The following is a 24808-nucleotide window of genomic DNA, read 5'->3' as shown; positions in this document are numbered from 1 at the left end:
AGAGCCAGATGGATTGTTTGTGTTTTTTTAAACAGGTGATGATGGTTTCCAGCTCTGAGTGAAGTCAGCAGTTTTGAGAATGAAAGCAGAGAATAAAAGACTTTACAGGAAACCACCAAGCCTGCTTTTGATTATTGCAGTTGATAAATATCTGACATGAGTTGCTATTTCAAGCATTTGAACTGAAATTTACCTGATGTTTAAGGGAAAGAACAAAATTTATAATGCCTGGAATCAAACAGAAATGTTTGGTTTCAGTTTAAAGACATTATGAGAATATTTCATGATTTATTTGACTCTAAACATTCTCCAGAACTCCTGAAAGTGTAGTTTAAAGGAATCCATACATTTGGGTGTTTATGAACATTTGAGTGAAAGGAAATTCCAGATGAGATGAATGAGGTGACAGTTTTCTCTTAGAGATATTTGTTTCTTTGTCCATGAACTATTTGAGAGAACTGAATTTGATAATCTAGTCACCATCTGAGGCATTATGATTGTACAGGAGGAAATAAGACACTGAGATGAAGAAGCCCTTCAACGCTGACTTTAGACTTTCTTCTGAAGATTCTGATAGATTTATTGAACGGTGCATCCTTTGTAAGACAGTGAAATCCAGGATGACGAAACTGAACAAAGAACAAAGAAAAGTACAGCACAGGAACAGGCCCTTCGGCCCCTCCAAGACTGCACCGACCATGCTACCCGACTTAACTAAAACCCTGTACCCTTCCCGGAACCATATCCCTCTATTCCCATCCTGTGCATGTATTTGTCAAGACGCCCCTTAAAAGTCACTATCGTATCTGCTTCCACTACCTCCCCCGGCAACGAGTTCCAGGCACCCACCATCCTCTGTAAAAAATCTGCCTCATACATCTCCTTTAAACCTTGCCCCTCGCACCTTAAACCTGTGCCCCCTAGTAATTGACTCTTCCACCCTGGGAAAAAGCTTCTGACGATCCACTCTGTCCATGCCCCTCATAATCTTGTAGACTTCTATCAGGTCGCCCCTCAACCTCCGTCGTTCCACTGAGAACAAACCAAGTTTCTCCAACCTCTCCTCATATCTGATGCCCTCCATACCAGGCAACATCCTGGTAAATCTTTTATTTACCCTCTCCAAAGCCTCCACATCCTTCTGGTAGTGTGGCGACCAGAATTGAACACTATATTCCAAGTGTGGCCTAACTAAGGTTCTATAAGACTGCAATATGACTTGCCAATTTTTAAACTCAATGCCCCAGCCGATGAAGGCAAGCATGCCGTATGCCTTCTTGACTACCTTCTCCACCTGCATTGCCACTTTCAGTGACCTGTGAACGTGTACACCCAGATCCCTCTGCCTATCAATACTCTGAAGGGTTCTGCCATTTACTGTATATTTCCTATCTGTATTAGACCTTCCAAAAGGCATTACCCCACATTTGTCCGGATTAAACTCCATCTGCCACCTCTCCACCCAAGTCTCCAACCGATCTATATCCTGCTGTATCCTCTGAAACTGATTGGTAAAATACACAGCACATTCCAAAAAGACCTGATAAATGTTCCACAAATGCAATACAACGATTTGTGGGAGAGGGCAGAGAGATGCCAACAAGCAGGACAAAAGAACACTCTCTCGTTTAAAATAAAATGAGAGACAAGATTTAACAGGTGGGAAAATATGTGAAGATGGCTTATGAAGGTGAGACTCCAACAGAGGATTAAATAAGAAATTGGAACAGTGATGTGAGATTGCAGAAGTGGTTTGTAAATTGTGAATGAATTAACATTTGAGAGTACATGGTGCAGCTGCACTGAAGAATGAAGGGCGGCACGGTGGCACAGTGGTTAGCACTGCTGCCTCACAGTGCCAAGAACCCGGGTTCAATTCCGGCCTCGGGTGACTGTCTGTGTGGAGTTTGCACATTCTCCCCATGTCTGCGTCAGTTTCCTCTGAGTGCTCCGGTTTCCTCCCTCAGTCCAAAGATGTGTGTGTTTGGTTGATTGGCCAGAGTAAATTGCCCCATAGTGTCAGGGGGACGAGCAGGTTAAATAAGTGGGTGTATGGGGATAGGGCCTGGATGGGATTGTGGTCGGTGCAGACTCGATGGGCCAAATGGCCTCCTTCTGCACTGTAATGATTCTATGATTCAAATGGGACTTTCTCAGCTGCTTGACTAACAGCGTGACATGAAATGGTTAATATGGCCTGAAGAGTAAGAAATCATTTTGAAATGATCAAGGCACTGACACAGACTCCAGAGAAACTGACTGGAAGAACAAATTAAGTGGAATTTTGGATTGGGACAAATGAAGGCGAGGGAGAAATAATAAATAAGAATAAATTACAAGATGGATACAGGTGAAGGGAGAGCTTGAGAATTTTTAATTCGATACAATTTATACAGCAATTATATGTTATCACTGCTTTTATATCCAATTATACCGCTTCAATTATATCTAAAAACGAGTTGTGAGAAGGAGATTGTAAAGGGAATGGAAGTTGGCTAACTTGGACTCGGCCAATGAGCAAAGAGAGAATGAATAGATTGAGTAAAAGGGGTGATGGATGTAACACTCCTGCATTAGCGTAAAATCACATGTTAGTCAAATGCTCCACATCAAGGTTCTAATATCAGCAAGGTTGTTTACTTGTTTGAGGAACAAACAGTTTCCAGATGACAGACAAGTCTTTGGGTGAAGTTTTAATAATAAACCTACATAGGCAAGATAGGAATTTTAGTTTCTATCTATCTTGCCTCGGTTAATGAAGAATGTTCTCTCCAAGGGGAGTGGGGTAGGACTGTGTATGGGTGGAAAGGGATGGGGAAGGTGGGGGTGGAAGGTGAGAGGAGGGTGGGGATGGAATGGGGAGGAGGGGGGGAAGGCTGGTGGGGGAGGAGTGGGGAAGGCTGGTGGGGGAGGAGTGGGGAAGGCTGGTGGGGGAGGGGTGGTCTGGGGAAGGGGTGATCGTGGGAAAGGGGGACAGGGTAAAGACAGGAGGGAGATGGTGGGAGGGATGGACGGGGAAGGGACGGGGAAATCGGGAAGTGAGACGGGGTGAGGGGGACATCGGGAAGTGAGAGGGGGTGAAGGGGACAGGGAGGTGGGAAGATGGAGAGGGGGGGAAGTGATATGGGGTGAGGTGAACAGGGAGGTGGGAAGGTGGAGAGGGGGGGTGAGGAAAGGGCATGTTGGGATGGGCATATGTCCATTTCAGGAATAAGTCCCAGGAGTTTGGAGACTAAATCTTTCCACCTGAAGGGAGCAAACTGTTTTGCGAAGAGGACCTCTCAATCCAATGCAGTGATTCCCCACATGTACTTTGTGTCAGGGTGGGGTCACGGCGCCCCCTCCCTCCCTCCCGTCACCCTACTCTCCTCCTCCCTCCCTCCCCCTCCCCTCCTCCCCGCTCCTCCTCCCCCCTCCCCTCCCCCACCTCCCTTCCCCCACCTCCCCTCCCCCACCTCCCCTCCAATCCCCAACCCCCTTCCCTCCCCACCCCCCTCTCCCGGTTTCCTCCCCTCCCCACCTCCCCTCCGGCATCCCCTCCCCTCCCCTCCCCCCTCCCCTTCCCTCCCTCCCCTCCGACATCCCCTCCCCCTCCTCCCCTCTCCCCCCATCTCTACTACTACCTCTGGCAGCTTGTTCCAGAGACTCACCACCCTCTGTGTGAAAAAATTGCCCCTCTGACCCCTTTTGTATCTCTCCCCTCTCTCCTTAAACCTATGCCCTCTAGTTTTAGACTCCCCTACCTTTGGAAAAGATGTTGACTATCTAGCTGATCCATGCCCCTCATTATTTTTATAGACCTCTATAAGATCACCCCTCAGTCTCCTGCGCTCCAGGGAAAAAAAGTCCCAGTCTATCCAGCCTCTCCTTATAACTCAAACCATCAAGTTCTGGTAGCATCCTAAGTAAATCTTTTCTGCACTTTTTCTAGTTTAATAATATCCTTTCTATAATAGGATGACCAGAACTGTACACAGTATTCCAAGCATGGCCTTATCAATGCTTTTTACAACTTCAGTAAGACGTCCCAACTCCTGTATTCAATGTTCTGACCCATGGTGCTCTCCGCAGTAAACACAGAGGAGAAGTATTCATTAAAAATCTCACCCATCTCCTGTGGCTCCACACACAGATGGCCATACTGATTTTTAAGGGGATCTATTCTCTTTCTCGCCACCCTTTTACTCTTAATATAGCTACAGAACCTCTTGGAATTTTCTTTAATCTTCCCTGCCAGATCCATATCATATCCTCTTTTTGTCCTCCTGATTTCCCTCTTCAGTATTTTCTGACACTTTTTATAGTCAGAGTGATTCACTTGTCCCCGATTGCCTAAACCCAATGTATGCTTCCTTCTTTTACCCGACCAGAGCCTCAATGTCCCTTGTCTGCCAGAGATCCCTAAATTTACCATTCTTTCCCTTCATCTTAACAGGAATATACTGCCCCTGGACTCTTGATATCACACTTTTAAAACCTCCTATTTGCCAGTCATTCCTTTGCCTTCAAACAAACTCACCTAATCAACATCTGCTCGATCCTGCCTAATGTCCACAAAAGTGGCCCTGCTCCAGTTTAGAGCCTTGACCTGTGGACCTGTCCTATCTTTTTCCAGAACTATTTTGAAACTATTGGTGCTTCCAATAGTGCTCCCTGACTGACACTTCAGTCACTTGCTCGACCTCATTTCTTTACTGTCTAATAGAAAGTGAGTCCAGGAATTGATAATGAAAAATAAGGAGCTGGGAGATGAATGGAACAAGTATTTTGCCTCGGTGTTCACAATAGAGGATACAGTTAAAACTCAGAAACAGCTGTAAATCAGAATAGTAATTAATTAATAATAATGAATAATAAAGTACAGCGTAGGAGGAGGCCATTCAGCCCATCGAGCCTGCACCGTCAACAATCCCATCCAGGCCCAATCCACATATTTACCTGTTAAGCCCCCTGATACCAAGTGGCAATTTATCATGGCCAATCCGTCTAACCAGCACATCTTTGGACTGTGGAAGGAAACCGGAACACCCGGAGGAAACCCACACAGACACGGGGAGAATGTAGAAACTCTGCACAGACAGCGACCCGAGGCTGGAATTGAACCCGGGTCCCTGGCGCTGTTAGGCAGCTGCACTAACCACTGTGCCACCGGGCCACATGTCAGTGCCATCGCCCGACTCCAGCCCAGTCTCAGCTCATCTGGAACCCTCACCCATTCCATTGTGACATCACACTCATCCTATCCATTGTGACGTCACACCCTCACCCATTCCATTGTGACGTCAGGGCTTCACTCTCCGATCACAATCCCTGCCGGCCTCCCACATGCAGCCTCAATGGCGGCAGTCAGCCCGGGTCTAACACTACAAGCTGCCGCTCCATTTGGTACAAAGGGAGGGACCGGGAAGTTCACTTCCGGGGTTTGGGTTTGAACAACATGTTTACAAAGTCTCTCCACCCACCCGTCACATTTATCATTCCCCGCGCGCCGCCCTCTACCTCGTATTGATCTCGCTTCCGAGTTAAAACCGTCCGTCGCCATTACCCGCACTGCGCATGCTTCAGGTCCCGCTCGTCATTCACTCCGATTGGTTGGAGGACCAGTCGCTCCCGCTCGGTCCTCCAGACCCGCCCTTCATCCACTCAGAGTGGTTGGAGGACCAGCCACTCCCGCTCGGTCCTCCAGCCCCGCCCCCTATTCCTATTGGTCCGGAGCTGCCGTCAATCAGTCCCCGGGCATTGTGATGTGGAGCATGCGCAGTGTCATTGCTGTCCTTGGCGCTTGTTTGTCCCGGAGAAGCGGAGTCAGCGTTCGGCGGTGGCTGGGAGGATTTGGAAACACTTTGTGGATCCGCAAACCCTTCAGAATCATTGTCAGCTCCCTGGTTTGCAGCTGCGGGGCTTCTCCCTCCCGGGAACAGGCCCAGGTTAACGGCCCCATCCTGGCTCAGCCACTGGAGGATGGTTCACATCAGAGGATGGGGGAGGGGGACAATAAATAAGAGGTTACACTTTGGCCTCAAATCAATGAGGACTCTGATCTCTGGGAAGGAAGGAAACCCTGGGAGGTGGGCGGGGAGGATTCACAAACACTCGCTGGAGGCCCAAACACCCCCAGTAAAAAGCTGCAGCTCCCGGGTTTGCAGCTTTTTCCTTGGGAGGGAGTTGGGAAAGTTTTGTGGAGACAATTCCCGGCTGGTTCAGTTCGTGGTTCCTGGAGCTCAGAAACCCTGAGTTAGAATCCTGAACCCCACACTGGGTGGTTGTTTTATTAAATACTTTTTATTTATTAATCATTAAAATATTAATTTGATTTGAAAAATCATTTTATAGCATTTGTGAAAATGCCCATTGAAATAGCAATTCTCCCAAAGTATTTCATAGAATCCCTAGAGTGCTGAAGGAGGTATTCGGCCCATCGAGTCTGCACCGACAACAATCCCACCTAAGCCCTTTTCCCAAAACCCCACATATGTAACCTGCGAATCCCTCGAACCTACTCATCCCAGGACACTAAGGGGCAATTTAGCATAGCCAATGCACCTAACTGGCATATCTTTGGACGATGGGAGGAAACCGGAGCATCTGGAGACAACCCACGCAGACATGGGGAGAACGGGCAGACTCCACACGGACAGTGACCCAAGTTGGGAATCGAACCCAGGTCCCTGGAGCTGTGAGGCAGCAGTGCTAACCACTGTGCTGTCTACATTGCTGATGAGAATTTTAATTTACTGACTTAGGAATTAATTCTTGGGAATAGTCATTCTGAAAATGACCATTAAAATGTGTTTAATTTACCCCACTTTGCCAGATTTCAGTTTGCATTTCAAAATTGAATTGAGAATGTCTGAGAGCAAATGGTAAAATGAGGTTTGAGACACCAGCTGCAATTATTTTCTGTGACTGATGATACCTTTGTGCCTGTGCAGGAGGTCATTCCCCTGCTGTTGTGGCACAAATAAAATGGAGCTTTTCCAAGGAACAGGCCCATGTTAATGGTCATCGTGGTGTTTCATTGGTGAGCAGAGCACGTGTGCCCATTGTGGTAACAACAGAGTCAGTGGGGCTGCACGTCCCCTGACTTGGAAGGAAAATAATTGACTCCTTGATTGTACTCTCAATCTGCACATGGTCTGGAGGATTGAATCTAGCTGGAGGGAGAGGGAGCTGGGCTCAGAGTGGAGTTGGGGCAATGAGTTTGATTTCAGCTCAGGGACAAGAGAGAGTGTGTGGGATGGGGATTACAGCTCAAGATAAATGAGACAGAGAAATGTTTCGTGGAAACTGAAATTGTCTGTTCTGAAGCAGTTTTTTAAAACACTGTGCAGGGAACTAGAAGAGGAAGAGTCACAGACAGGAAACTCAAACTAAACTTCACATCAAAGTCTGACAGAGCCATTCGATTCATCATGACCTGAATATGATTGCTTTTGACAGTGGAGGGATAAATCGTTCCCTGTGTTGTCAGTGGAAGAAAATTTCAAAATTCAATGTGACAGAAAAAGAACTGAGACACACACATACACCCAAGTGAGAGTGCTCCAGTGAACTGACTGCGGATAGAGCTTTAACCAGTTACATAGCCTGAAAAACATCACACCATGGTCTGTATGTGGATGAGGCTTCAACTAATCATCCAACCTGGAGAGACAGAAGGACACCAACACCATGGACAAACCGTGGAAATGTGAGGATTGTGGTAAAGGATTCAATTATCCATCCCGGTTGGAAACCCATCGACACGGTCACATTGGGGCTGGGAAAATGGAGAAACCATGGAAATGTGATGATTGTGATAAAGGATTCAATTATCTGTACTTGCTGGAAAACCATAGACACAGTCACACTGGAGAGAGGCCATCTGTTCTGTGTTTGGGAAAGGATTCACTATCTCATCCCACCTGCTGTTACACCAGCAAATTCACACTGAGGAGAGGCCGTTCAGCTGCTCCACCTGTGGAAAGGGGTTCTCATGTTCATCCAACCTCAGTGCACATCAGCGAGTTCACACTGGGGAGAGATTGTTCACCTGCTCCTTGTGTGGGAAGGATTTTTCTGGGCCATCCAGTCTTTGGACACAACAGCGAATTCACACAGGATATATATAATATATATAAATGATTTGGAGGAAAATGTAACTGGATTGATAGGTAAGTTTGCGGACGACACAATGGTTGGTGGATTTGCGGATAGCGATGAGGACCATCAGAGGATACAGCAGGATATAGACCAGTTGGAGACTTGGGTGGAGAGATGGAGTTTAATCCCGGACAAATGTGAGGTAATGCAGTTTGGAAGGTCTAATACAGATAGGAAATATACAGTAAATGGCAGAACCTTTAACAATATTGATAGGCAAAGGGACCTGGGTGTACAGGAGCACAGATTACTGAAAGTGGCAATGCAGGTGGAGAAGGTCGTCAAGAAGGTATATGGCATGCTTACCTTCATCGGCTGGGGCATTGAGTTTAAAAATTGGCAAGTCATGTTGCAGCTTTATAGAACCTTAGTTAGGCCGCACGTGGAATATCGTGTTCAATTCTGGTCGCCACACTACCAGAAGGATGTGGAGGCTTTGGAGAGGGTCCAGAAAAGATTTACCAGGATGTTGCCTGGTATGGGGGGCATTAGCTATGAGGAGAGGTTGGGAAACTTGGTTTGTTCTCACTTGAGCGATGGAGGTTGAGGGGAGACCTGATAGAAGTCGACAAGATATGAGAGGCATGGAAAGAGTGGATAGTCAGAAACTTTTTCCCAAGGTGGAAGAGTCAATTACTGGGGGGAATAGGTTTAAGGTGCGAGGGGTAAAGTTTAAAAGAGATGTATGAGGCAGATGTTTTACACAGAGAGTGGTGGGTGCCTGGTATTCATTGCCGGGGGAGGTAGTGGAAGCAGATACGGTCTTGACTTTTAAGCGGCGTCTTGACAAGTACATGAATGAGATGAGAATAGAGGGATATGGTCCCTGGAAGGGTAGTGGGTTTTAGTTAAGTCGGGCAGTATGGTCGGTGCAGGCTTGGAGTGCCGAAGGGCCTGTTCCTGTGCTGCAATTTTCTTTGTTCTTAGTACACCAGGCCAATTTATCTTTCTAGGGGTGTGTGTCTGAAAGGTATGCAACTGGAAAACATTTTCCATTCACCTTCTGCATTGCTGCAGTATAAATAGATGTTGTTCTCACTCTGCCAGCAGGGCTGTGGGATTAATTGGACAGATCTTAAAGACAGCCCGACTGGGCAGGATGTGCCAAGTGGTTTCCATCTGTGATGTATCGTTCCATAAAACAGAATATTCAGCATCAGGAGAAAGAAAGTGAAAGAAACCAGTCTCTGTGGGACTTACCCAACCAGCATGAGCACCTTCAGGAGAGCAGAGAGAGAAGAGGAATCCAGTGGGAAAAGTTTTAAAAACTCGGGGTATTCCCACAGGAGAGCACTGGTTTAAATCAATTTTAGAAATAGAGAATGGCAGCGCACAAATTCCGAGGAATGCATTTTTAAAAATTAATTGATCTTAATTGCACAAGATAATTTTCTATTATTGTCTTTGATTGACAATGACGCCTTTAATTCCCAGGTGCCCCTGCGGGTGTGAAAGTGTCCTATTCATTCCACAGGAGCCTATTGCGCAGGCGCAGTGCTATATCTGGAGCGTGCGCAGTGTCACTTTGCCCGGAGCCCTATGAATGCGGGAGCGGCTTTTTTCAGAGGGTGAGTCAGTGGGGCTGCGGGAGAAATGGAGCCGGGAGTCGGGGTAGGGAGGGAGCTATGGCTTCACAAACATCCGCTGTAGGCCGCACGGCCCGAATAAGACCCTGCAGGTCCCGGCTTTACAGCTCCCAGGCTTTTATCCCGGGAACAGGCCCCGGTTATCGGCCGCCATCTTGTTTCAGCGGGGAAGGAGAGCGCATGCGCCGCTGTCGGTGGCGGGTCACAATGGGCGTGGTTTCAGGGGCTGGTTCAGAACCTCTGTCTTCAGAGGGACAATAGAATCATAGAAACCCTACAGCACAGAAAGAGGCCATTCGGCCCATCGAGTCTGCACCGACCACAATCCCACCCAGGCCCTACCCCCATATCCCTACATATTTTACCCGCTAATCCCTCTAATTTACGCATCCCAAGATACTAAGGGGCAATTTATTTAGCATAGCCAATCGACCTAACCCGCACATCTTTGGACTGTGGGAGGAAACCGGAGCACTCGGAGGAAACCCACGCAGAGAGGGGCGGGTCGGGATGGTGACCTCCTCGTGAACCTGCTCCTGGGCCTGGCGAAGCGCGCCATTTATAGGTCCAGGCAGCAGACGATCGAGGGGGCCGTCCATCCTGACTGTCTGCCCCTCTACCGTGGCTACGTTCGCGGCCAGGTGTCCCTGGAGAGGGAACATGCGATGTCCATGGGCGCGGTTGACACCTTCCACCCCCGTTCGGCACTGCAGGGGTTGGGGTGTGTTATCGACCCGAATAATCACATTATGATTTGATGTTTTTAAGTTTCCTTTGTACTTTGATTTTTGTTCGGGCTGCTCCCCCTCCTTTTGGGGAGCTGCCCCTTTTACTTTGTCCTGATTTAACTTGAGTTTGTTTATTTGGTTTGACCTTAAAAGAGGCCAACATCTGTGAGTAAAATACTTTCTTTTCTCCCCCTTTCCATTTCTTTTCTCATTCTGGGGGAAATTGGGGAGTTGCAGCAACTGAAGGGAAAGGAAGTGAATCCAGTCAGTATGTTCCACACATTGTTAGTCCAGTCAGATAGACATATATCTGTCTGGCAGCCTGCATGGAGATTTCCAGCTCTCTGTGTCCAGGACAGGAAGCAGTGAGCATAGATCTATCAATCAGCACCGACAGGAGAATTGGGAGGGTGAATATTAGATACAGCAGAGTGAGAATGGAGGGAGAGTGTGTGGGATGGAGATTTGCAGCTCTTGGGGAATGAGAGAGGAAATAATGTTCCATAGAAACTAGAATTGTCTGTTCTGAATTTCTATCCTGTACTGACAGTAATAACCTTTGTAAACTCCTTTTACAGGACATCAGAAGTTGAGGATTTTACAGACAGAAATCTCAAACCAAACATCACATCAACATCTGACAGAGTCACTCAATTCATCGGGAGCTGAATATCTTGGGTCTTTGTATCCAGAAGGAAAAATGTTTCTCTGTTCTGTCAGCTTTAGCAGTCTTTAAACATCAGTGTGACTGGAACAGGACTGACACACACACACACACACACACACACACACACAATCAACTGAGATTTTCCCATGCAGTGACTGTGGAAAGAGCCTCCCAGTTACACAGCCTGAAACAATATTGCACCATCACAGCAGGGCACTATAATCTTGTTCTGTGTGAGACTTCAACTGATGGTCAAACCTGGAGCAACACAAGGACACCTGCACCATGGAGAAACTGTGGAAATGTGGGGACTGTGGGAAGGGTTGCAAAACCCCCTCTGAGCTGCAAATTCATCGACGTATTCACACTGGAGAGAAGCCGCACACCTGTTCTGTGTGTGGGAAGGGATTCACTCGGTTATATCATCTGCAGCGACATCGACTGGTTCACACTGGAGAAAGAGCGTTCATCTGCTTTGAGTGTGGGAACGGATTCGCTCATTTACCTGATCTGCAGAGACACCAGCGCGTTCACACTGGAGAGAGACCATTCATCTGCTTGGTGTGTGGGAAAGGATTTATGCAGTTATCCAACCTGTCAAAACACAAAGTCACTCACACCAATGAGAGACCCTTTAAGTGCTCTGACTGTGGAAATGGTTTCAAAAGCTCTCGGGAACTGATGATCCACCAGCGCATTCACACTGGGGAGAGACCGTTCAGCTGCTCTCACTGCACAAAGACATTTAGTACATCATCCCACCTGCGGGAGCACCAGCGAATTCACACCAGGGAGAGACCATTCACCTGCTCTGTGTGTGGGAAGGGATTCACTCATTCATCCAGCCTGCTGAGTCACAATCTCACTCACACTCAGGAGAGACCCTTTAAATGCTCTGACTGTGGCAGTGGTTTCAAAAGTTCTCGGGATCTGGTTATCCACCAGCGCATTCACACTGAGGAGAGACCGTTCAGCTGCTCTCACTGCACAAAGAGATTTAGAACGTCATCCAACCTGCAGGAGCACCAGCGAGTTCACACTGGGGAGAGACCGTTCACCTGCTGTGTGTGTGGGAAGGGATTCACTCAGTCATCCAGCCTGCGGAGACACCAACGAGTTCACAAGTGATGACAGGGGTTGAATTCTGCTGTTATTGCTGCTGTTAATCACATCCAGGACTGAACCATGTTCATTCTGACAGTTGGTGAAGTGGGAGGGTCGAAGGATTTCTTTTTGCTGGACTGGACAGTCTCACGACTTTGCTTCCAGTGGGCTGATGCTCTTTGAGCCTGGGAGAGCACATTTCCACTGAAATGATCCACAAAAGCTGATGAAGGACATTTATTTTATCCTGGGTAGTAAATAGTGTTTTTCCTACCACTACAGGTAGGTCTAAAATAAATACAGAAAGGACTGCAAAAATGCATTAGGTCTGGCAACATTTATGGAGAGAGAAACAGTGTTAATATTTCACACTACTGGATTGGGAATCAATCTAGTAAATCTCCTCTGAACTGTTTCCATGGTATTTATAAAATGGGGCAGCACAGTGGTTAGCACTGCTGCCTCACAACGCCAGGGACCCCCCAGGTTCAATTCCAGCCTGGGTCACTGTCTGTGTGGAGTTTGCACATTCTCCCCGTGTCTGCGTGGGTTTCCTCCGGGTGCTCCAGTTTCCTCCCACAGTCCAAAGATGTGTGGGTTAGGTTGATTTGGCCGTGTTAAATTGACCTTTAGTGTCAGGCGGACTGGCTGGAGTAAATGCATGTGGTTATGGGAATAGGGCCTGGATGGGATGGTGTTTGGTACAGACTCGATGGACAGAACGGCCTCTGTCTGTACTGTAGGGATTCTACAATCCTTTGTTTAATGGGAGACAAAAACTGCAGCCCCTATTCAAGATGCAGTTCCAGCAACGCCCTGTATAACTGAAGCATAACGTCTTTACTTCAATGTTCAATTTCTCTCAGAATAAAGGATTGCATTCCATATGTAAGAATTTTGATTTGTTTGAACTAAGATTTATGGGGTTCACTTGTTTACAACAACCTCCCTAATCATAACTCACCCAGGTTCCAGTGACTTAACCATATGGCAAGAAAGAACACTTTAAATGGTGAATTCAGAAAGTTTATTCACCATTAAAAATGTAACAAGTCAGAAAGATTTAAAAAAGCAAAGTATCGATCAACAGTAAAGGAGAAAGCTTAACTTTAACTTCTCTCCATCCCTCTCAGACCAGGACATGAAGTGGTGGCACTGAAAACACGGATAACTTGTAAAATCAACAGCTCCCAACACCTCTCTGTAGGACACAGTGGTTCGCACTGCTGCCTCACAGCGCCAGAGACCCGGGTTTGAGTTCTGCCTTCGGTCACTGTCTGTGCAGAGTCTGTATATTCCCCCTGTCTGTGTGGGTTTTCTCCCACAGACCGAAGGACTTGCTGGTTAGGTACATTGAGCATGCTAAATTCTCCCTCAGTTTACCCGAACAGGCGCCAGAGTGGCGACTAGGGGATTTTCAGAGTAACTTCATTGCAGTGTGAATGTGTGACACTAATAAATAAACTTAAAAAAACCTTGAACTTTTAAAAACTTCTGCCAAATTGGTTTCTCGAATCCCCTTTTTTATACTTTCAGAATGTAGAAAGCCCAGCTCAGCCAATTGTTGGGAATTAGCCAATTGGTCTATAACTTGTCAATAATGAAACTGGTTTGGTTTTTAGCTAGTTGCACAAATTGTCTGAATTTTAAGACAATTCTTTCTCTCAACCGATATCTCTTAGCTTGGGGGAGCCTGAGTGTTGACCAATAATTGGTTAACATCAGTCATTCAATGTTGAGACATCTTGAACAGGAGCTGATTCATTCCCTCCAGTCAATGTTAACAATGTTTTAAAGTTTATTTATTAGTGTCACAAGTAGGCTGACATTAACACTGCAATGAAGTTACTGGGAAAATCCCCCTAGTCGCAACACTCCGGCATCTGTTCGGGTTCACTGAGGGAGAATTTACCATCGTCAATCCACCTAACCAGCACGTCCTTTGGACTGTGGGAACAAACTGGAGCACCCAGAGGAAACCCACGCAGACACGGGTGAGAACGTGCAGACTCCGCATAGTCACCCAAGCCGGGAATTGAACCCAGGTCCCTGGCGCTGTGAGGCAGCAGTGCTAACCACTGTGGCACCGCACCACGCTAACAAGTCTTGTTATCTGTTTTTTTTCTATTCTGTTGGCCTCAGAAGGGAACATTTTATAATTCCCACAGCATTTTAAACATTCTTTATATCTTTATAATTCTAAACGTTATAAACTTTTGTGTTCAAATTTACATTTCCAGCCTAACAACTGTATTAATGAATCATTTATTCTTTAATTGTCTCTCAATTCAGGCTGTCCATTTAACTAATCTCCTGCTTTACAATTGTGGGAACTTCAGTCACAGATAAGGTCGTCAAATGCATTGTTAAAAGCAGGATGTTCTTTATATAAATAAATAACAAAGTTTAAAAATCATTGGCAAACAAAAGGAAACAGGAGCATTGGAACCAGCCTGGACTTGCAGACTGAAACCCCGCCCAAAGTCCGCACGTGCTCAGAAGGGAGAGAGGTTGAGAAGAACACTCTGTAACACTTCTCCTCCCCTTAAATTTCAATCCCCCATCAGGACAGAAATACAACAAAGTAATGTCTTTAACAATACGGAAGTCTGTCAGGAGCTTTGTGCTTGCATTGCGACCTGTACAATACCACTGGTAAATCTTGTAATGGTGTTTCTGGAATGGGAGGTGAAGAGGCAGTTTGAGAGTCTGTACATGAACATTCCTCTTCCACTCCCACAGCAGAGTCAACTGGCAAAGCTGGAACCATTTCCTGGTGAACATCCACAGCAGCATGACCCTCTGCCATGTTCTCAGTAATGGTTGCTGACTCTGAAACTGTTCCTGACTCGGGGTCACACCGCAAGCAAATATGGTCTTAGTGGCTATGCTTAAAATTTCCACATTTAACTGGTTCCCATAAATCCTCAATTATAAAGCAAAATAGACATAAGTTTCCGGGCGATTTAAAAACAAATTAACTTTTCTACTGAACCTAAAGGGGTGGGGAGTGAGCAGAAAAAAACTTGGCACACAATTACATCACTTTACATAATTTAAAAAATCTCTAACAACAAAACAATCTTAATTTTAAACTTCATCTATTATTCTTTTTGTTTTCTTCCTCAACCGAATTATTTTAATTTGATCAGTTTTTGTTAGGGATGGGTCACTTCTGTTCTTTATAAACTGATTCATTCGTTTTGTTAGTTCTACATGAGAATCAGAACCCAGACTTTATCATCCTTATAAGAACATAAGAACATAACAAATAGGAGCAGGAGTAGGCCATCTAGCCCCTCGAGCCTGCCCCGCCATTCAATAAGATCATGGCTGATCTGACGTGGATCAGTACCACTTACCCGCCTGATCCCCATAACCCTTAATTCCCTTACCGATCAGGAATCCATCCATCCGCGCTTTAAACATATTCAGCGAGGTAGCCTCCACCACCTCAGTGGGCAGAGAATTCCAGAGATTCACCACCCTCTGGGAGAAGAAGTTCCTCCTCAACTCTGTCTTAAACCGACCCCCCTTTATTTTGAGGCTGTGTCCTCTAGTTTTAACTTCCTTACTAAGTGGAAAGAATTTCTCCGCCTCCACCCTATCCAGCCCCCGCATTATCTTATAAGTCTCCATAAGATCCCCCCTCATCCTTCTAAACTCCAACGAGTTCAAACCCAATCTCCTCAGCCTCTCCTCATAATCCAAACCCCTCATCTCCGGTATCAACCTGGTGAACCTTCTCTGCACTCCCTCCAATGCCAATATATCCTTCCTCATATAAGGGGACCAATACTGCACACAGTATTCCAGCTGCGGCCTCACCAATGCCCTGTACAGGTGCATCAAGACATCCCTGCTTTTATATTCTATGCCCTTCGCAATATAGGCCAACATCCCATTTGCCTTCTTGATCACCTGTTGTACCTGCAGACTGGGCTTTTGCGTCTCATGCACAAGGACCCCCAGGTCCCTTTGCACAGTAGCATGTTTTAATTTGTTTCCATTGAGATAGTAATCCCATTTGTTATTATTTCCTCCAAAGTGTATAACCTCGCATTTCTCAACGTTATACTCCATTTGCCATATCCTCGCCCACTCACTCAGCCTGTCCAAATCTCTCTGCAGATCTTCTCCGTCCTCCACACGATTCACTTTTCCACTTATCTTTGTGTCGTCTGCAAACTTTGTTACCCTACACTCCGTCCCCTCCTCCAGATCATCTATATAAATGGTAAACAGTTGCGGCCCGAGTACCGATCCCTGCGGCACGCCACTAGTTACCTTCCTCCAACCGGAAAAACACCCATTTATTCCGACTCTTTGCTTCCTGTCGGATAGCCAGTCCCCAATCCACTTTAACACACTACCCCCAACTCCGTGTGCCCTAATCTTCTTCAGCAGCCTTTTATGGGGCACCTTATCAAACGCCTTTTGGAAATCCAAAAACACCGGTTCTCCTCCATCAACCGCCCTAGTCACATCTTCATAAAAATCCAACATGTTCGTCAAGCACGACTTTCCCCTCATGAATCCATGCTGCGTCTGATTGATCGAACCATTTCTATCCAGATGCCCTGCTATCTCCTCTTTAATAATGGATTCCAGCATTTTCCCTACTACAGACGTTAAGCTGACCGGCCTATAGTTACCCGCCTTTTGTCTCCTTCCTTTTTTAAACAGCGGCGTAACATTAGCCGTTTTCCAATCAACCGGCACTACCCCAGAATGCAACGAGTTTTGATAAATAATCACTAACGCATCCTCTATTACCTCTGACATTTCTTTCAATACCCTGGGATGCATTCCATCCGGACCCGGGGACTTGTCCACCTTCAGTCCCATTAGTCTACCCAGCACTGCCTCTCTGGTAACATTAATTGTATTAAGTATTTCTCCTGCTGCCAACCCTCTATCGTTAATATTTGGCAAACTATTTGTGTCCTCCACCGTGAAGACCGACACAAAAAACTTATTTAAAGACTCAGCCATATCCTCATTTCCCACTATTAACTCCCCCCTCTCGTCCTCCAAGGGTCCAACATTCACTCTAGCCACTCTATTCCTTTTTATATATTTATAAAAACTTTTATATTTGGGCGGCACGGTAGCACAGTGGTTAGCACTGCTGCTTCACAGCTCCAGGGTCCCGGGTTCGATTCCCGGCTCGGGTCACTGTCTGTGTGGAGTTTGCACATTCTCCTCGTGTCTGCGTGGGTTTCCTCCGGATGCTCCGGTTTCCTCCCACAGTCCAAAGATGTGCGGGTTAGGTTGATTGGCCAGGTTTAAAATTGCCCCTTAGAGTCCTGAGATGCGTAGGTTAGAGGGATTAGCGGGTAAAATATGTGGGGGTAGGGTCTGGGTGGGATTGTGGTCGGTGCAGACTCGATGGGCCGAATGGCCTCCTTCTGCACTGTAGGGATTCTATGATTCTATCATTTTTTATATTAATTGCTAGCCTAGCTTCATAGTCTATCCTTCCTTTCTTTATCGCTTTCTTAGTCTCTCTTTGTTGTTTCTTAAATTTTTCCCAATCACTTGTTTCTCCACTATTTTTGGCCACTCTGTACGCAGCTGTTTTTATTTTAATACTCTCCTTTATTTCCTTCGTTGTCCACGGCTGGTTCTCCCTTTTCTTACAATCCTTGTTTTTTGCTGGAATATATTTTTGCTGAGAACTGAAAAGGATCTCCTTAAAAATCCTCCACTGTTCCTCAGCTATCCTACCTGCCAGCCTGCTCTCCCAGTCTACCTTAGCCAATTCATCCCTCATCCTATCATATTTCCCTCTGTTCAAACAGAGGACACTGGTTTGGGACCAAACTTTCTCCTCTTCCATCTGAATCAGAAATTCGACCATATTGTGGTCACTAGACCCAAGAGGGTCCTTCACAATAAGATCCTTAATTCTACCTACCTCGTTACACAATACCAGATCCAAAATAGCTCGTTCCCTCGTCGGTTCCGTAACATGCTGTTCAAGGAAACTATCCCGACAGCATTCTAAGAACTCTTCCTCCATTCCACCCTTACTGACTTGAGTCTGCCAGTCAATGTGCATGTTGAAGTCCCCCATGATTATTGCCGTTCCGTTTTTACACGCATCCCTTATCTGCTTGTTTATAGCCCTCCCTACCTCAACATTATTATTTGGGGGCCTATATACCACACCTACTAGTGTCTTTCTCCCTCTACTATTCCTCATCTCTACCCATAATGATTCCACGTTTTGTTCCTCAGAGCCTATGTCATCCCTCAGTACTACCCTGATATTATCTCTTATTAATAGCGCGACCCCACCACCTTTTCCTTCCTGTCTATTCTTCCTAAACGCCTGATACCCCTGGATATTCATCTCCCAGTCCTGGTCACCTTTCAGCCACGTTTCTGTAATGGCCACTAGATCGTACCCACTTGTGCTGATTTGCACCATCAACTCATTTACCTTGTTCCGAATGCTTCGTGCATTCAGGCAAAGTGTCCTTATTCCAGCTTTTATCTGGACCCGCTTTGATGAGTCGCGAACACCCTCTCCCTCTACTCCCTTTTCTAAATTACCGCCTTCATTCACTTGCACCCTCTCCTCTACCATTAATTTTGTAATTCCCCTTTCCCCTGCATCCTCCCCCCCATCAATTAGTTCCTTGATCCTGGTCAACTCTTCTAGCTCCCCTCCCCCCAACCTATCTAGTTTAAATTCTCCCCAGTAGCCTTAGCCAACCTACCGGCCAGGATATTGGTCCCCGTGTGATTCAAGTTCCACCCGTTTTTTGTATACAGATCACCCCTGCCCCTAAAGAGGTCCCAATGGTCCAGGAACCTGAATCCCTGCCCCCTGCACCAGTCCCTCAGCCACACATTCATCCTCCACCTCACTCCATTCCTGCCCTCACCTTCCCGTGGCACAGGCAGTAATCCTGAGATTACTACCTTTGCTTTCCTCTTTCTCAGCTGTCTCCCTAATTCCCTGTACTCCTTTTTCATGACCCCTTCTCCCTTCCTACCCACATCAGCGGTACCAATATGTACCGCTACCTCAGGCTCCTCTCCCTCCCACCTCAGGATTTCCGGGACGCGACGAGCGACATCCTGGATCCCGGCCCCAGGGAGGCAGACCACCATGCGAGAATCCCGCCTACCTCCGCAGAAACGCCTCTGTCCCCTTCACCATCGAGTCCCCGATTAATACCGCCTTCCTCTTTTCCTTAGCCCTCTGAGTTACAGGGCTGGACTCCACTGCGGAGACACGGCCACTGCTGCTTCCCCCAGGCGGGCTGTCCCCCCCAGCAGTACTCAAGCAGGAGTACTTGTTGTGCAGGGGCAAATCCACCGGGGTGCTCTCAACCACCCTAGCCTTACCCTTCCTGGCCGTCACCCACTTGGCCTCCTCCCGTGGCCCTGGTGTGACCACCTGATGATAGCTCTTGTCTATCACCTCCTCATTCTCCCTCATCAGCCTAAGATCCTCGAGCTGCAGTTCCAGCTCCCTAACACGGTCCCTCAGGAACCACAGCTCGACACACCCCTCACAGATGTGGATGTCCGGGAGGCCAGATGCCTCCAGGACCTCCCACATCCTACACTGGGAACAGCACACTGGTTTCACACTCATACTGGACACTTTATGTCAAGTAAGACAGTGAAAAGTTAATAAGAGTGTAAGGAAACAAAAACTCACCCCTGCTCGTCCAAGCCCTGTGAGCCAAAGCCCTGACAGCTCACTCAACTTCCCACTCACTCTGCTGCCCGCTACGATGCTGCCCGCTGTATACTTTGGTGCACTTTTAAACCCTCCAAAAACTTCCCCTGGCCTCTCCTGGCCCTACTTCCGGTTTTGAAAAAAACCTCCGATTTTAAACCCTTTATCTCCTTTTTATCCTTTATCTCCTTCTGCCACCACTCCCTCTGTTTTGCGGGAGGGTCGTGGGGATTCCAATCAGAACTAATCATTTTATCATAAAAGTAAAATACTGCAGATTCTGGAATCTGAAACAAAAACAGAAAATGCTGGAAAATCTCAGCAGGTCTGACAGCATCTGTGGAGAGAGAATAGAGCCAATGTTTCGAGTCTGGATGACCCTTCATAAGAGCTCTTCTGAAATGTAATCCAGACTCGAAAGATTGGCTCTATTCTCTAATCATTTTAATCGATATGTTTCTTGTTCTTAGTTTCCAAATGGCAGGTAAGAGACCTGTCCAGTCCCCACTTGAGCTCTGATTTTTCACTGGCCATGCTTGGGTAAGATTATAACTATTAGAATCTACTCTGAGGTCCGCTTTTCAGTCCATTGCTACTTGGAGAATACCGTCACTTCACCGACTATCAGGTCACAAATATATGATAAAATAATTTAAATAATGCCTGAAAACGCTTTGAACCAACTACCTATCATCGTTTGTTGATTGGTCAGACCCCCTTTTTACAGATTCAAGTATCTCAGCCGCTGAACACCAGCCAGTCCTGGAATAAGTTTAATTCTCACTCATTCTGAGTAAATATTCTTACCAGGTCCTGTGTCAGGGCCCTGCTAAGCAGCTTTAATGGTCCGTGATTGCAGAAACTGAGCAGTCACAGGAATGTGGTCAAGATAGTCCAGTCCCATAATGCCTCACATTCAATCTGCAGTCCTTCAATTATAACAGAATATGTGGCTGTATGTAGCTGCCTCGGCCATGGTCAACCCCAACACTGCCTTCCTGAACTGCTACAATGCCTGAGGTGTAAGTACATCCACAGTGCTGTTAGGGAGGGATTTCCAGCTACACATTCCAGACTTTCACTAGACTGTAGGTGGATACCAGATTGATATATTCCATTCAACCACACCCAAGGTGAGTTATTCCAATTTCTTTATTGTCCAGGAAAGTATAATCACAATATCTTTAAAACAGAAATTAAACATTCCTATTTAATTTCAGGTATTAACACATTCTGTTAGTTTGTTCTTTATTGTCAATGTCAGGCTGGGGGTGTTCCCCTTGGAGCAAAGGAGGTTGAGGGGAGATTTGATAGAGGTGGACAAGATTCTGACAGGTTTAGATAAGGTGGACAAAGAAAAGCTGTTCCCTTTAGCTGATGGGACAAGGATGAAGGGGGTGCAGATTTTGGTTCAGATATGTGGGATGGGGGGTGGAGGGGCGGGGAGGGGGGCGATGTGAGGAAGAATATTTTGATGCAGCGAATGGTAATGACCGGGAACTCGCTGCCTACGAGGGTGGAGGAAGTGGAGACAATAAACAATTACAAAGGAAATTGGATGAGCATTTGGGGGGGCTTTCAAACAGAAATACTAACTAAATATCTCTTAACTACCGAGCACCAGCCTTTGGAGGCAAAATCGTGAGACCGGCCAGTCCAGCAGAAAGAAACCCTCGTCCCTCCCCATTGACCAACTGTGAGAATGAACAAAATGCAGTCCTGGATGTAACTGAGAGCAGAAACAACAACAGCAGAATCCAACCCCTGGAATCACTCATGAATTTGCTGGTGTCTCAGCAGCCGGGATGAAACGCTGAAACCCTTTCCACACAGAGCAGGTGAATGGTCTCTCCCCAGTGTGAACTCGCTGGTGTGTCCGCAGGCTGGATGAGTTAGTGAATCCCTTCTCACACTTCGGGCAGGTGAATGGCCTCTCTCCGGTGTGAACTCGCTGGTGTGTCTGCAGACTGGATGAGGCAATAAATCCCTTCCCACACTGAGAGCAGGTGAATGGTCTCTCCCCAGTGTGAACTCGCTGGTGTGTCTGCAGGGTGGATAATTGAGTGAATCCCTTCCCACACACAGTGCAGGTGAATGGTCTCTCCCCAGTGTGAACTCGCTGGTGTCTCTGCTGGTTGGATAACTGACTGAATCTCTTCCCACACACGCAGCAGGTGAATGGCTTCTTCCCAGTGTGAACTCGCTGGTGTTTCTGCAGGCTGGATGACTGAGTGAATCCCTTCCTACACACAGAGCAGGTGAATGGCCTCTCCCCAGTGTGAACTAGTTGGTGTGTCCGCAGTTCGGATGACTGAGTGAATCCCTTTCCACACACACAGCAGCTGAAGGGCCTCTCCCCAGTGTGACTGCGTTGATGAATTTCCAGCCGAGATGGGCACGTGTACCCCTTCCCACAGTCCCCACATTTCCACGGTTTCCCCATGGTTCGGGTCCTTGTGACTCTGTAGTTTAAACAATCAGTTAAATCTCACACAGACCACGGGTACAGTCTCTCCCCACTGTGAATGCTGCGATGTATTTTCAGGCTGTGTAACTGGTTAAAGCTCTTTCCACACTCAGTGCACTGGAACACTCTTACTCAGGTGTGTGTGTGTCTTGGTGCTTTTCCAGTCACACAGATACTTAAAATCTTCAGAAGCTGACAGAACAGAGAAACATTTCCCCTTCTAGATTCAAAGGTCAGTGATATTCAGGCCCCGATAAATTGAGTGATTCTGTCAGATGGTGATGTGACGTTTGGTTTGAGATTTCTGTCTGTAAATTCTCACCTTCTGATATGCTGTAAAAGGAATTTACAAAAGTCATCAGTGTCAGCACAGGATAGAAATTCCGAACAGACAAATCAAGTTTCTGTGGAACATTCTTTCCTCTCTCATTCCCCAAAAGTTGTGAATCTCCATCCCACACACTCTCCCTCCATTCTCACTCTGCTGTATCTAATATTCACCCTCCCAATTCTCCTGAAGGCACTGATTGGCAGATCCATGCTCACTGCTTCCTGTCCTGGACACAGAGAGCTGGAAATCCCCATGCAGGCTGCCAGACAGATCTATGTCTATATGACTGGACCAAAAATGTATGGATTATATAGACTGGACTCACTTCCTTTCCCTTCAGTGACTAAGGGCGGACAAATCACCAGGACCCAATGAACTGCGTGCCAGCTTTTTAATGGAGGTTGCTGAAGAGATAGTGGAGAATTTTGTTGAAATTTTTTGTAACTTGCTAGATTCCGGGAGAGTATCAGAAGATTGGCAATCAGCCAATGTGACTACCTTGGTCAAAAAGGGAGAAAGGCAGAAGGCAGAGAACTATAGGCCAGTTAATTTAACATCTATTATTGGCAAGACGCTGGAGTCAATAATCAAAGAGCAAATAGCTAATCATTTAGGAAAGCTGAATACAATCAAACCTCGTCAACATGGTTCTAAGAAAGATAAATTATGTTTGACAAATTTGCTTGAATTGTTTGAGGATATAAGAAGGAGGGTAGATCGCAAGAAATCTGTAGTTTATTTAGATATGGTGCCATGGCAGCACAGTGGTTAGCACTGCTGCCTCACAGTGCCAGGGACCCAGGTTCAATCCCGGCCTTGGGTGACAGTCTGTGTGGAGTATGCGCATTCTCTCCATGTCTGTGTGGATTTTTGAGTTCTCCAGGTTCTTCCCACAGTCCAAAGATGTGCAGGTTAGACTGATTGGCCGTGCTAAATTGCCCCTTTGTGTCCCAATAGATGTAGATTAGGTGGATTAGTGGGGTAAAAATGTAGGGCTACAGGGATAGGGCCGGGAAAGATAAGTCGAGAGTTGGGGAAGATGCAATAAAGTCACCCCTCTGTCTTCTAAACCTGGCAAATGGAGTTTAAAGTGGGGAAGTGTGAGGTCATGTATTTCAGTAGGAGGAATCAACAGGGAGATTATCTAAATGGAGAGAGGCTGCCGGTGAGTGAAGTACAGAGGGATCTTGGTGTTCTTGTGCATGAATCACAAAAAGCGAGCAGGCAGGTCCCACACGAGTTAAGGAGGAAAATGGCATTTTGGCTTTTATTGCAAAGGGGTTGGAGTTTAAAAACAGGGAGGTTTTGTTGCAACTGTACAGTGTGTTGGTGATGCCTCACCTGGAATAGTGCATACAGTTTTGATCCCCTTACCTAAACAAGGATATAGTAATATTGGACATAGTCCAAAGGAAATTCACCAGGCTAATTCCTGGGATAGGAGGGTTGTCCTATCAAGAGGGAGTAAATTGTCAAGGTCTGTGTTCCTTGAAGTTTTGAAGACAAGGGAGTTATTGAAACATTTCAGATCCTGAGGGGGCTTGACAGGGTAGATGGTGAGATATTGTCACGAGTGGGAGAGTCTCAAACAAAATAAAGGGTCAGTCATTTAAAACTGAGGTGTGCAGAAATTTCTTCTCATCGAGGATGATGAAGCTCTGGAATTCCCCGCCCCAAAGGGTGGTGGAGGCTGGATCGTTAGAAGTATTTAAAGTGGAGGGGGATACATATTTGATAGATCGGGGAATACAGGGCTATGGGGAAATGGCACAGTAAAGGAGTTGAAACCGGCATCAGTCAGCTATGATCGGATTGAATGGCGGGACAGGCTTCAAGGGCCTGGTGGCCGCTCCTGTTTCTATTTCTCGTGATCAGTTGCTGCAAGTCAACAATTTCCCCCAGAATGAGAAACAAAATGGAAAGGGTGAGAAAAGAAAGTGTTTTACTCACAGATGTTGAAGACAGAAGGAAGTTTGAGCCTGTCTGAAGCTCAATCTTCATTCAGAGAAAGAGCAGCAGCAGCTTCGCTGGGCAGGAATGAGCAGTTGAACAAGCTCATTGTCCAACATCCGCATTCAGAC

The 24808-nt window shown here is 46.6% G+C and overlaps 2 protein-coding genes across 2 annotated transcripts in view; one reads left to right on the top strand and one right to left on the bottom strand.

Annotated features, from left to right (window-relative positions):
- Positions 1-24808, top strand: part of LOC144485249 (uncharacterized) — a 45097-nt gene that overhangs the window by 10194 nt on the left and 10095 nt on the right. The gene's annotated exons all lie outside the window — the stretch shown is intronic.
- LOC144485257 (uncharacterized) lies at positions 473-24808 on the bottom strand. Its single transcript, XM_078203472.1, has 4 exons — positions 24678-24808; positions 22046-22729; positions 9343-9359; positions 473-629 (listed from the first exon to the last, which is right to left on the bottom strand). Exons 2-4 carry the CDS (start codon positions 22370-22372, stop codon positions 473-475), a joined length of 501 nt encoding a protein of 166 aa, XP_078059598.1. The 5' UTR covers positions 22373-22729; positions 24678-24808.

The sequence above is a fragment of the Mustelus asterias genome, unplaced genomic scaffold (genome assembly GCF_964213995.1).
Source record: "Mustelus asterias unplaced genomic scaffold, sMusAst1.hap1.1 HAP1_SCAFFOLD_178, whole genome shotgun sequence".
Classification (NCBI taxonomy): Eukaryota; Metazoa; Chordata; class Chondrichthyes; order Carcharhiniformes; family Triakidae; genus Mustelus; species Mustelus asterias.
This window is presented reverse-complemented; position numbering and strand designations above follow the sequence as displayed.